Here is a 14,796-nt window from a genome sequence, read left to right on the forward strand (position 1 = left end):
AATAATATGTACATGCCTCATTTCTACAAGAAATGAAAGTTTGTACAGTAATTAAGGATAACTAGAAATCAAGTATGGTAATAGTCTACCGAGCTGAAAGCGTTGCTATCACAAGTCTACCACTCACGCAAGATGCATAAAAAATTATTCGATTGAACTTATTTCTAAAAGATGAAATTTTTGTTGGAAAAAGTTGATGTCATAAAAAGGCAAAAAAAAATGGTCTACCGATCGCGTGATGTTGCTAAGGTCTCGGTAGACACGCTGGAAGGTACGATTTTCCGAGCGCAGCTGCTGCACTGCTCTGCTAAAAGTACCTCTAAATTATTATATACACGGGCATAAAATAGAAATATTTCAAAAACGAACATAGGTAATTAACATGGGAAAAAGGTTTTTTGCAGATCGTTGTTCCCCATGATAATTTAGGTCTTAGCGGGTTTATAATGACACCAATCGAAAGATTTTTTTTCTTTATCTAATGATATACGAATTAGTTCATTTGCAGTTGTATGTCTCATTATTAACGATCCTCGAGATTGTTAATAATTTTGTATTGCTGTCTGTCTGTCCGTCTGTCTGTCTTGAAAATTGAAACAGCTGTTGTTAAGGATATAAGAAAGGTCGCTACGTAGACTAACGGGGCAAAAAATTACACCCCAAGAACTGCTCAAACCTCCCAAAAGGAGCTTCTTTTATAATTCTTGTTACACAGAACATGTGAATGCCCGGTTTTCTGTGTTAGTAAATGTCCCTTAAGCCACAGGTAACTATGTAGATGAATAAACGCGCAACCCAACTTTTGAATTTGCACAATCCCAATTTTCTTTATTTGTTAAGATATTTAATTGTAATTTAATATGTAGGCACCTCGAATAAAAGCAGTACTAACTCCGTTTCAAACAATTTGTTTTACAAGCTATTCCGATCTGGTGGGACACAATCAACCCCTTAAGGCGCGTTGTAAAAATGATGGATGCGTGAAGATCTCGAGGATCGTTCGGTATTCAGTTGTATCGGATTTTTTTTATCAAAAATTCGTTATTCGTTATTCATTTCGAAATGAATATCAGTTTATGACAACTGTCTTTAATTTTTTTTGTAAAATTTATATATAATAAACGACGGCGGAAATAGTTACTGTACGCGATATTTGTTTTCCATGCATTTTTATGAGCGCCCCCCGTCTGTGTCAATTCTTTAGAAAATTTTCATGGCTTAACATGATTCTGGTAATTGAAGTTATTGCCGAATTTTGGATAAAATAATGAAAACTAAAAACATTAGTTATTTTAAATTTCCTATAAAATACAAACCTCGCATGACGGCATGGAAAATAAATGGTGGAAATTTTGTTATTACCGGGCTAGACGATGAAGAATTAAAATATAAAATCGTTTGCAAAAATCACTTTAATTCATGTGATATTTACAAAAGCGGCAATCGAAAATTATTCCTTTGCCTTACTCAAAACAAGGTAACCATGTTATGTTTTGTCGTTAAAATGACTGATCCATTTTTTCAAGATTTAAATTACAAAGAAGATGGCCCTTCTACCTCATACTGCAATCAAACGTTCGAAGAAACGAGAAGTATTCCACCCCATTCAAACATTTTGTGCGAAAACTCCAATTCAACCACAAATTCGACTTTATGTACCTACAGAAAATGCCATCACCACAAAAATTACCTAGAAATAATATTACATACAAGTTGAAAACTTTGAGCAAAAACCTAAATAGGAAAAACGTTCAAATTCATAGACTGAAAACTAAAACATTTCGCTTCTCAACAGGTTAGTCAATTAAATTTTTTGCATAGTTATCAAATTACCGGGCTTTTTTTTGTCAAAAAATCGTATGGAAACTGGTACTTTTGTTCACGATTTTCAAAGAATAGTAGCATTAAATTTTGACACAAAATAGCGAATGTCAATGATATTATTCAGTTATGAGTTATCGCGTACACGGACAGACGAACAGACAGACGGACAGACAGACAGCAATACATATTTATAAACAATCTCGAGGATCGTTAATAATGAGAAATGCAACTGAAAATGAACAAATTTGTATATCAGTAGATAAAGAAAAAAAAATTTCTTTCGATTGGTGTCATTATAAACCCGCTAAGACCTAAATTATCATGGGTGCAACGATCTGCAAAAAACCTTTTTCCCATGTTGATTGCCTATGTTCGTTTTTGAAATATTTTTATTTTATGCCCGTGGTACATACACAATTTTATGTTTTACAAATAGTTTTCTTAGTCAAAATTCGTTTGCTAAATAATTCATTATGTTTGATCGAGTATGCGAATTTGTTAATGTGATTGAAACCATCAAAACGTCAAATAACGTAATTTTAAATAATTCAATTCATCGAGAATGAGCGAGAAGTTCCAGAAACTATACGAAATAAGGCCTATCTTGTGATTTAGTAGGTATTGACAATTAATAATTGACGTTTGTAATTTTCAATGAAAATATTTGTTTGTTTTGTCATTAAGTATAAATGAGTTACTATGGTGATACTAGGGCATAAAGTGGTACTTTATGCCCGCAGATATAAAATGTGCTATGATAGGTTAGTAAGACATAAAATAATTTAGAGGTACTTTTAGCAGAGCAGTGCAGCAGCTGCGCTCGGAAAATCGTACCTTCCAGCGTGTCTACCGAGACCTTAGCAACATTACGCGATCGGTAGACAATTTTTTTTTGGTTTCGTATGACATCAACTTTTTCCAACAAAAATTTCATCTTTGTAGAAATAAGTTCAATCGAATAATTTTTTATGCATCTTGCGTGGGTGGTAGACTTGTGATAGCAACGCTTCCAGCTCGGTAGACTATTACTATACTTCATTTTTTAGGCATTCTTAATTAGTACAAACTTTCATTCTTGTAGAAATGAGGCATGTACATATTATTTTTTAACATGGTCAGAACATTGTTGCAAATTTAGGCAACACCGCCGACGCGGTAGATTACCGTTTTGTTTACTTGTACTATCAAAACAATAAAATGGCAGAATATCAGCTTTGTAGAAATGAGTTTAAAATACATTTTAGACCTGTGTTTGAACCAGCTCGATTCGTTGTATTTGGATATTGACATCCTGAACTTCACATGCTGTACAAAGGAATTACTTTTACGTAGGTACCTACATTCTTATTACGTAACCCGTGCAAAAAGAATTATCTAGAATGAATAGGCGCAGATTATAATCTATGGAATAGGTACTCTTATATGTAAGGTTTTTCGTATGTATCTTTGTAACCTGGGGAAAGAATAAAAAATACTTATATGCATTAAATGCCCGCATAAGTACCTACACTTATCGCGATTTATAATAGATTTGCAATCTAAAAGGTGATTTAGTAACACAAGTGAACCAGAACAATAATATATGGAGTGTGTGATTAACAGACCAGTTACTCACGTTTTCATTGCTTTGCGATAAAGTTGCAGTAAATTGTGTAATCGATCTTAAAACGAAATTGCGCTACCTATTCCGTTTGTAGTGTGCATTTTAAAATAGCTCTTCTATTATCGATAGGTATGAATAAATTATTGTATTTTAGCCACGCAATATATTAATCCATTATATTTAATAATTGAAGAGGGGGGTTGAATGTGTACGGTATGGGCATTTAAGTATCCCTTACTTTACTGTTACAGGCGACATCTAATAAACGTGGGAAATTATTTGAAGTTTTAGCATTGGAAATGCTCATGTTTTGCCTCGAAGGTTCAGCGCGTCCTTTCGCCCGATTTTTACTTGTGTACTCACCGAATCCTACACTCGAAACGGACCCAACGCAAAACAGGCTTCGGATATGTTTTTCATGCATGTGAAGGTATAGCAGAAAGACCGTCCCTCATGCTCCGTTAGGAAGATTTTTAGAACGGGCAATACTGTGGCGTTTTGACTCTTACCTGTTGCACACTCGTTTCTTATCTTACCGCGCTTTATTTTCGAGCATATTCTGTTCTCTTTCGTTATGAAGCGGTACACATATAAAATTTCTTATTCTGTCAAATTTATGGAATAGATACCAAAATGTTCTAAGCCTAAAGCGACTACTTGTTACAAGGGTCATCGAAAAGTACACTCGATTTTAATTTATAATTATTATAAAAGTCTTAATAAAGCGATTTCAGCGAAACTAAAGTCATGTTACAGATGTTTTTGTTATATCTAAATCATTGTCTACGCTACAAAAAACCGGGACCTGTATTTTAAAGTAAGCTAAGACGTGGAAAATTCCGTGGAAACTCCGAACAACCCAATTCTCAAGTGCTTTTATTTTCTGGCTTAAAAAATAATTGTTATAATTCATGTCAGTAACTTTTACAAACGTCGCCCGTTTTTTTTTTAATTCGCGAGAAACGAGTTGATTACTAGGTTGATTAAGTGAGTTTGAGAAGCAAAAGAAAATTCCAAAGAGTTGGCAACATCCATTTGTAAAGATACTTCTCAAGAGGAACGTTTGTTTACCTTTGTTCGACTGATGTGTCTAGTCGCTTTTATTGGTTCGCGCGGCTGATGCTCTAATGAAAACCGAGTAGATTGTTCAGACGTAAACGTATTTTTCAAGCGGTTTGGAAGTGTGTCGTTGTCAAACTTCTTAAATACTGCTTTGTGTCTTCAAAATTGATCTTATTATTGATATTGAATTCTTGCTAAGTGCAATTCAAGAATGACCTGGTGTATGGAATATCAAAAATAATAATTATACAACATTAATTCATTCTTTGAGTCACATGACTCCATTTTTGATACTAATAAATCAGTGACAACATTGCAATGTTTATATTTTCTGAGCCGAATGGTTTATCGCTACGTGTATGTTATAACAGGAGGCTGTCGTGTCGTCGAAAATCGACTACTGTGTTTAGCCCCTAATTGTGATGGGCGGGTTTATTTGAAAGTCTTGTAGAAAGAGATTTTTAGCGTATTTTCCTCAAAGTGAAAAATCGCTATTGGCTGTACTCTGTCGTCCGTCCGTCCGTCACACGTACTCCTTCTACACCACTGAACCGATTTGGGCAATATATAGGGCTCATTTGAAAGGGTTTGGTCCAAGGATTCCGTGCATACCGATATTTTTTGGGAATGCACAGTGTCAAAAACTTGGTTTAACGCATGTGCAATGCTAACTTTTTTATTTATGAAAGCAGTTAAATGAAATATCATATGTAGGCACTTTGAATAAAACTAATACCTGTTTCAAAATTACTGTTTACGTATGCTGTATGTTTTATTTATGAAGGTATTCAATGAAATTTCTAATGTGGACAATGCGCAATGCTATTTACGAAAGCATTTAAAAGAAGTTTCATATGTAAACCGAATAAAAGTAAAACCAATGACCATTTCAAAATTTGTATACGGTCTATTATCTTTCATTAAACTGTATAGACTTCGACAATAGGCGGCTCATTTGAAAGAGAATGGAGTAAGGATCTCATGCCTACCGGTATTTTTTTCCGGTCCTAGCATTAAAATTATTAGGAGGAAAATATGCTCTTGTCATTTATGTTTGCATAATGATTGTTTAACTTGTTTTATAGTGGAAGTGGTCGTTAAATACTGGAATCAACAAAAAAAACGTAGCTGGTTCCCGACGGTCGAAAAGCGTGTACGTCTCTTTACGCAATTTTTATTCGGCCACTCTGTCCGATTTGATTATTTGAATGCGTAGTTTGTCATTATTACAACAATTATGTGCAGAAGTAGGGAAGTTAACCAAAGGGATGTGAGAAGTGTAAAGCGGTTTGTCCGTTTTGTGGAAAAAGTCTGTCAAGTTGAAAAATCAAGCAGTTAGTGCAACCGTTCTAATTAAGGTTCTCTTGTTATTAAAAGTTAAAAGTTTGTACCGTTTGAGGAATCACCGGCAACCGCGTCATTTTATTCATCAAGTTAATGTTGTTTGTTATTAAGTTTTGTGTGTTAAAGAAAAGTAAAGTTCAGAACCTGTCAGAGTTTGTGTCTGAAGTTAAGTGCACCTAGTTATCGCAAATCTTTGTACGTACAACCAGATTAGTAATAGAAAAAACTGTACGTAATTTAAGATTTTTAATATTTTTAACTATCCCGCCTGAGTGCGGGGTAATACGTCCAAACACGCTTTGTAAGCGTTTCGTTCTTTCAGAAATTCTGTTTTAATTTCTCATTTCATGTGTTTTGGAATAAATTTTTGCCGTTGTCAATCAATTGATTTTATGTTTATTCGAATCCTTTGTGTGATCCGGATCAAGTTTTCATGTCCGATTTTCCTTCTCGTGTTCAATAATTGTGTCAGGTGTTTATAGTTTATAGCAGATGTCGGAAGTGTACGAGGAGAGAAAATAAAAATAAAAAAGTTCTAATTTTGATTTGGGAGCTAGCTGGGCAGGTGTTTTGTGGGCGGTGTAGTTGCCCGCATTCCATATTTAACATGAAAATAAAGTTACCAACAAGCAAATAATAATTTTAAATAACTAAAACAAGTAATTTTTAACTAAAACAATAATTGAACCAAATTTTACAAATTTTTTTGTTCTTACAAGAGCTATTCAGGAGCTCCATAGTACTGGCTTAGAACGATAATGGCATTTTATAGTAGGTATTACAATAGTGATTGAAGTGGCATAACTTGAAATCAAACAAATAACTGAATTACTAGCGATACGTCTCATTCAGGAAACAAGTTAAAACTAAAAAATCCGGTGTTCGGTGGATTGAAACTATCGAATTCGCATCGTGGTTGCTTCTAAAATGATCACAACGCATGCATATTATGTTCATGACCATAACACGGAAAAATATTTAATTTCGATGTTTGGTCATTTTGCTTCGTCCATAATGCGTTATTTTCGCTTATTGAGCGTTTTCCATATTTGTGCGTAACATATACAATAACTATTTTGTGCTCCTAAACGGCTGGACGGATTTTGATCAAACATTTTTTATGTTTTTCTACGAGTGTATGTCCCCGGATGGTTTAGAATAAGAAGATTATAGGATTTTGGTTAACTTCTTTTTTCGTTGATGTCGCACTCCGATATTACACGTACCGATCGATATGCGCCAAGTCACTAAGTACCGTGCCGATGTGTTTACATTTATAACGCATGTTATTATGACCCCTTTCTCCGTCCGTCCGTCTGTCTGTTCGAGACCTTAACTACAGTTTTCATGATGTTTAGGTTGTTCTCTTTGCATTCGGTAGCTTGTAGCTGTCGCACCTCAGCCAAGAAAAATCTTGACGATTAATGTGCGCATGCGCAGGTTGCGCAATATCAACTTTCTTATTTCATTTACACAGAAAAATTTTTAAGTGTAAATTAGAAATGCTTTCCGTGACCGGAATCCGGTGTTTGATATTCGTTTATATTAAAATTGTTAGAACTATTAAGCAATTAAGCATACGTTCGGCTGACCTGCTGAACAGTCAACTACAATTACGGTCTCTCGTTCGAGCATGGATCCTTGTAAGTGTATCCATTGGATATTCATTGGTGTATAGTAGATTAGGTTGTAGAACAGTCTCGGTTTAACTCGGGATATTTAAGAATAAATGCAAATACAATTAGAATTTGCTCAGAAGTATGGCTCAACAAAATTGCTCTAACACATTATTTAGACAGCAGTGTATAGGTAATTTCAATACCACGCGACGCCAAGAGTGGGCCATAATTCATAAATTGTTCTGAATTCGTGTAGCAATGAATAGAAATATGGTTTTGTAATCATTTGCAATTTTCGTTAATTCTGTAATAGTACCATCATTGTCGACTACCAAAAGTTCGAAGATATAATTAAATCATTATATAAATTTGACTTTAAGAAATCTGGTTGCACCACATATTTACCAGTCATACAAGTGGTTGTAAAAGTAAAAGTGGATTTATTGTAACTCGTATACTGTAACATTATTTTATTATAGGAGAGAATTACCGCTTAAAAATATTTAACGACACATTAACGTTTAGCGTGGTTGCTCAATATAAATAAGCATAAAGAAATAAACTCATAAAATTGTTGCGAAAAGGTAACTATCTTCAAATCAAATGTATTGTACTCCCTTTAATGCACTAATTTCTAGTTTTGCAATTTAACAAATGCGTAGGTTAAGACCTAGTAATCGTCAGAAAATAATTGTGTAATTTTTACGTTAGATAAATAACTAGAAAGCTTATTCATAGATCAAGTTTAAATATTATCATTTCACCCGTTAGTACGTACTAGACTAAAATTTTCTCTGTCCTTAAACTTAAGTAGCTGCAACAATGGTAATTTTATGCACCGTTTCTGATAGTATTGTATGTCGGCATTGGTGTTAGTTACGAAACATGAATAAGAATAAAATAGACCATTCAACCATCAAAGGACATAATGATCAAATTGCCTTCTGAAAGCGTTGTCAATATTTTTCTTGCCATACAATGGAAGAGATAGAAAGCATAAAGGTGTACCACGATTTTCTTTTCATCTCTCATTGACCACCCACCCAGTGTGCTTATTCGTGAGGAACCATTTTACGTCCTCGAATCCACTTCATGTTTAAATAAGTAGTTTCGGTCTAATGCATTTAATAACGATTGCATATTTTTAATTTGTTAATAAAACACCTTTTGGGACTACTATACATTTTTATAAAGTTTTTTGGTTCTACGGTAAGTATTGACACTTTATAAAAAAGTACCGTATATGAAATTGACCCTTCAAGCGTCAAAAGTGGACTTCTTTTCGAACCAATTATCGCATTATTATCCTTTCCCATATGATTAGTTTGACGTCTGTCAATAATTGATTAGTTTGGTGAATTTCTTGTTCGTTAAATTGTCCTGCCGAATTACACTCGAGGATTGTATTTAAACAAACCGAGTAAATTTGTGTTGTAGCAATTCAAATCTGTTTCCTTTTAGCAAACAGATTTTCATTACCTTAACAACCCAAATTTACTCGGTAAAATAGAAACCTCTTGTGCAATCATAAGTGACAAAATTTTACATTCCTAATTGTACAAAAGTTTCTAAACAATCACCAAAAAAAAGGGCATACAATTCTCCAATAGCGTAATCTCTCAAAGCGTAATCTTAGGTACGAGATAATTTCAACTAATTATTAACAACGGATTAGAGATGAACTAGAACCCGCAAGGTTCTCTGTTAATATCAATTAACGTAAAGCTTCCAAATCTCGCAAAAAAAGTCGTCACCAGCAAGATACAGGAACAAACAAAAAAACTCAGCTGCATATAAGTCCTTCGCCGAATCCAAGACACCCCCAAGACTCCGATGATGGTATGATTAAATCACTAGAACGACTTCCAGTCCTCGACCTTTTATTAAAAGTTGGCGGCCAGCTTCTTCACTCAATCAATTACACGGCTTCCCTTTCCGAATGCAGTTACATGGAAATCTAAATCCCACTCTTTAAATCCTCATGCGGTACGGTATAACAAAAACCCCTTCCGAAGAATCCTTCCCGGAACAATACCTGCTACAAATAAACCTTACGTATAACATCGATACAAAGTCGAAGTAAACTAAACAAATATAGAAAACGAGCTCCTGGCTATAGCATGTGCAAAACCAAATTTTAAACCTGATGTTAGTTTTGCTTTTATTTAAAGGGTATATGAATGAAATTTCATTTAATTGCTTCTATAAATAAGAAAGTTAGCACTGCGCATGCGCAAAACAAAATTTTGAAACTGGCGTTAAATTTGCTGCTATTCCAAATGGCTATGTATCAAATTTCATGTAAATACCTTCATAAATAAACAAGTTAAAAAGTAATCGTAAACGATTTACAAAAAAGGCATTTCCACTTGCATTCATTTCCCATTTCTGTTAAAATCGTAAAAATCCAGTCACAAATATGAAAGATAGCGTTGCATAGGAGTAATCCATTTTCGACGTGCTACTTCAATTTCAGTTTATAAGAAGAATTTCATTTCAATGCTTTCATAAATAAGAAAGTTGGCACTGCGCATGCGCAAACCTAAATTTTGAAACTGGCTTAGATTTTCCTTTATTCCAAGTGCCTATGTATCAAATTTCATTTAAATGCTTCCATAATTAAAAAAAGTTGGCACTGCGCATGCGCAAAACCAAATTTTGAAACTGGCGTTAGATTTTTATTTATTCCAAGTGCGTATGTATCAAATTTTGTTTAAATACTTGCTAAATAAAAAAAGTTTGCAATTCGGCTTATACATGGTCAAGATGCGAAATGGGCACCTGTGAATTTTGAATCCATTTGACTCAACCTTTGGGATTGCGTATTATATGGTTGAAGCCTCGGCTGAAGCTATGCCATATTGAATTTCATGCAATTCAATTCATAACTAACGGAGATGTCAAAACAATCGGATATTTCTAAACAAAGATCGTTTACACGGACAGATACATGGACAGACAGACAAAGGAACAGAGGGACAGACCAACAGACAGACAGCAATACAAAATTATAAACAAAAATTATATTCTCTAGGATCGTCAATAAACGATAAAAGTGTAAAATTATGGAACATATTGTAAAAAACGGGATTTTGGTTTTTATACAATAACTTTTTTTGTAAGCGGTACAGAAAAAATTCTTTCCTTGGTGCAAGCCTTGACACCACAACGAACCAAATAGCGAAAAAAGTAGAACAATAGCTCTTAAGATAAAGAACTAGTAGCGTCTCAACGAACGAGCGGACGGACGGACAGAGGAACAAAGTGGCCACGATAGCGCATTTTTATTTTATTTTTGTGGAAATGCGCTAAAAAGATCAACCTCCCATCAATCCATATTAAAACATCCTCAAACTGCTTTCTGCAAGCCAACCAAACGGATGTCCTTATTTTAACAAATTTCCACTGCCAACGAAATTTCAAAATCGCCATCTTGTCGCTCCAGATCTTTCTCGAATCGTAAAAATCCGAAAACTCACGAAGACAAAGCAAACCAATAATCATACTACGAGCAAAAATCACACGCGACCAAAATTCCTACACTCGGTCTACACTTCAACAAAAGTAACCGTCACATAAGATCGTATTATAAAGAGATGGTATTACCCATGAACCATGAACGTTCCTCCAACAGTTAGCAGTCAGATATGGTTCGCAATTCAATTAGACTCAATCACTTTAGTTCAATCAAAAGAACCGATTTCTTAAATATTAATTGATACGGGGGAATAATAACAAGTAAAAAAGTAATCGTAAACGATTTACATAAAGCGCATTTCCACTTGCATTCATTTCCCATTTGTAAGATGCAACTTCTGTTAAAATCGTAAAAATCCGGCCACAAATATGAAAAATAGCGTTGCACATGGGCAATCCATTGTTGACGTGCTACTTCAATTTCAGTTTATGAGAAGAATTTCATTTCAATGCTTTTCTAAATAAGAAAGCTGGAACTGCGCATGCGCAAACCTAAATTTTAAAACTAATGTTAGATTTTCCTTTGTTCCAAGTGCCTAAGTATCAAATTTCACTTAAATGGTTACATAGATAAAAAAGTTGGCACTGCGCATGCGCAAAGCCAAATTTTGAAACTGGCGTTTGATTTTCCTTTATTCCATGTGCCTATGTATCAAATTTCGTTTAAATTCTTCCATAAATAAAAAAGTTTGCACTGCGCATGCGCAAAACCAAATCTTAAAATTGGCGTTTGATTTTCCTTTATCCCAAGTGCCTATGTATCAAATTTCGTTTAAATTCTTACATAAATAAAAAAGTTGGCACTGCGCATGCGCAAAACCAAATTTTGAAATTGGCGTTTGATTTTCCTTTATCCCAAGTGCCTATACATATGTATGTATCAAATTTCATTCAAATACTTTTATAAGTAAAAAAGTTTGCAATTCGGTTTATAAATGGTCGAGATGCGAAAAGGGCACTGTGAATTTTGAATCGATTCGATTCAATTTTTGGCATTGCGTATTATATGGCTAAAGCTATGCCCATATTGAATTTCATGCAATTCAGTTCATAACTAACGGAGATGTAAAAGCGATCGAACATTTCTAAACTAAGTTATCGTTCACACGGACAGATAGATGGACAGACAGACAAAGGAACAGACGGAGAGACCAACCGGCAGGCGACAGATAGCAATGCAAAATTATAAACGGTCTCTAGGATCGTAAATAAACGGCAAAAGTGTAAAATTATGGAACATGTAAAAAACGGTTTTTTGTTTTTTTTACAATAACTTTTTTTGTAAGCGGTACAAAAAAAATTCCTTCCTTGGTACAAGACTCGACACCATAACGAACCAAATAGCGAAAAAAGTAGAACAATAGCTCTTAAGATAAAGAACTTGTAGCCTCGCAAAACGAGCGGACTGACGGACAAAGTGGCCACAATAGCGCATTTTTTTTTATTTTTGTGGAAATGCGCTAAAATGGTAACAATCAAACCAGTTAATTAAACCCGAAAGCTGATGCCGTTGTACACCGAAATCGATGCGCAAATAAGAACTTTAGCATCTCTTGGTTAAAAAATCCCTTGTTACAAGCGTAAAATTCTTTGTGCATCGAGGCAGTAAGATTAGGCGTTTTTAGCATGAAATTAGTGCGTGGAAAACGCGTCTATCATTTCCTGGTCACATTTCAGGAAGTTAGGAGCAGGTCACGGAGAGAATGTTAATGGGTTATTGGGAATGCAAAGAAAAACTGTCTAAGTAAATATTTTGAAGTCGGATAGACGGATATATTTTAAAAATCATCAGTTTTGGTTGCAAAGTTAGTATATTCAGGCAGTTGAAATTACATCTTTAGTTTTGGATAAACCGATATTGTTAAAATAATATAAATTTACTATTTACTTTCATTCTCTTGTGAATGTTTGTATTTTAATGGTTTTTTTCTACGTTTTTTTTTATTATTCTGTATTTATTATGGATACATTCACTAATAATTGATGCTAAAATAAACTTAGCAGGAAATAATTTTGCATCGGAAATGAGCTAATAATGTATAATATATTAGTCTAATTTGTATAGATACATAAAAATGCATTGCATCATATCCTCACAAAAACACTTTATGCAAAGTACTTACACCGTTCATTTCTGGGTGATAATGAGATACAATAGTATATTGAAAGACAAGTGTTACAATGCGACCTATTGTAATACGACTATCTTGTGGCACGAGTGGCGACGCGAAGCGTAGGCACGAGTGTCCGCAAGATAGAAGTATTACAATAAAGCATTGTAACACGCGTTTTTCATACTATTTTTTCTATTTCGGTGCTTTAATTTAATTAAAAAAATCATTATCAGAAATTATAGGGAACATTAGAACTAACATGTTTTATGTTGGGAACACTTTTTATGCCGTTAAGTTTTAGGTTGGCAGCGTAGTAAGACTGACATTTTAAAGTTTAAACATGGAAGTTTTGTATCTAGGTACTTGTACTAACTAATAACTGCCAACTTAAGAGATGCAGATGAGTAACCAAAAAAAAACGACTATAATCACTGTCTTTGTACAACTGTTTTCGGCCGAAAACAGTTGTACAAAATCATCATTGTGACACCGAAATAGAAAAATATTAATCTATACCTTTTTGTCACTCTTTTTCCGATTGTTCTTGTAAAGACAGTTTATATCTGTAACTGTTTGTATCATAACGTCCAGAAGCTCCACGCTTCGCCAAACAAATGACAAACAAAAACAAAAATTCACAGTAGTAATTCTTAGGGGGAAACAAGTACCATTTTTGGTGTACACCAAAAATTCAAATTCAAATTAATTCACGTTAATTCGACTTAATTCACGATAATTCGAATTAATTCACGTTCATTCAGATTAAATGACGTTAACTCAAATTGATTTTCGTTATAATCATACTCGTACCATACTCGCCTTTGGAGTCGCGTTCCACCAGATTCGTATTTCTTAATCTCTTTTACGTCAAAATCCGACAAAAACAATTGAACCTTAAATTTAAACTCTATTCGTGATTTCAAATGGAGAGGGCTCAATAAATAAATTCATAAACAAATGGAAACTTCTCACACTTGATAACCCTCTTTTAAATGTCCCTAACTTATCCTTTTAATTTTTATGGCTTGAATTTTTAGGGAGCGCATGTTTTATAACCCTTTAATTGAAAGCGTACCGGAAAAATCGTACAATCCTCAAGTCTTATCATTGTGTTGTGGGTATATATGCAGTGGTCTTATCCAAAACTTTAACACTGCAATGATCTACGCTTTGTAATCTTCTCACAACGGACCACCGTTACACAACGATTTCCATGCCAAATGAGGATTTATTCTGATAGTAGTGTTATACGAGTAGAGTAACATTTTCAAAACGTGTAAACAATTATCATAAATATTATAGCGTAATTCTGCAGAATCAACCTCCAATCCCCGTAGAAAAATGACTTATTAACGAGCTCCTATAGCGAGTTTATGATTTTGAACTTTCTGTCCGTACGTTCGCCCGCCCGTCTGTCCGTCCGTCCGTCTGTGGAGCGGTTTCGAATTTTCCAATTCTATTTTCAGTATTTTGTTTATCATCACCCAAGGAAGAACTAATTAAATTTTGAGTGACCTAGGAGCTCGTTTGCTATATTTGTTTTTTAAAGATTAATGACCCCACTTCAAGCTATTTGTGCTGATCTATTTGAAATTAGTGCTAATTATTTTATAAACATAAAAATAATATCATGCCAGAATGCTAACACGAATGATCAATACCTACAAAAATTTAAATGCATTCCTCGAAGAAAGTGTTTGCAAATCAAATGTAAATTTATACTTTATTGCGTATTCATTAATAGAAGCTTGCT

The 14,796-nt window shown here is 34.1% G+C and overlaps 1 protein-coding gene across 2 annotated transcripts in view; it reads left to right on the top strand.

The window, feature by feature from the left end:
* LOC116164278 (peroxidase) overlaps window positions 1-14,796 on the top strand; it is a 73,934-nt gene that overhangs the window by 27,665 nt on the left and 31,473 nt on the right. The window contains exon 1 of one of the 2 annotated variants that reach the window (XM_031478422.1): window positions 3,083-3,152. The exons of the other annotated variant lie outside the window; for it this stretch is intronic. Within the exon in view, the coding sequence (XP_031334282.1) occupies window positions 3,127-3,152 (26 nt within the window). The 5' untranslated portion in view covers window positions 3,083-3,126. Of the gene's footprint in view, window positions 1-3,082; window positions 3,153-14,796 lie in introns of those variants that run through there. 2 annotated transcript variants of the gene reach the window in all.

Source organism: Photinus pyralis, unplaced genomic scaffold (genome assembly GCF_008802855.1).
Source record: "Photinus pyralis isolate 1611_PpyrPB1 unplaced genomic scaffold, Ppyr1.3 Ppyr1.4_LG2, whole genome shotgun sequence".
Taxonomy (NCBI): domain Eukaryota; kingdom Metazoa; phylum Arthropoda; class Insecta; order Coleoptera; family Lampyridae; genus Photinus; species Photinus pyralis.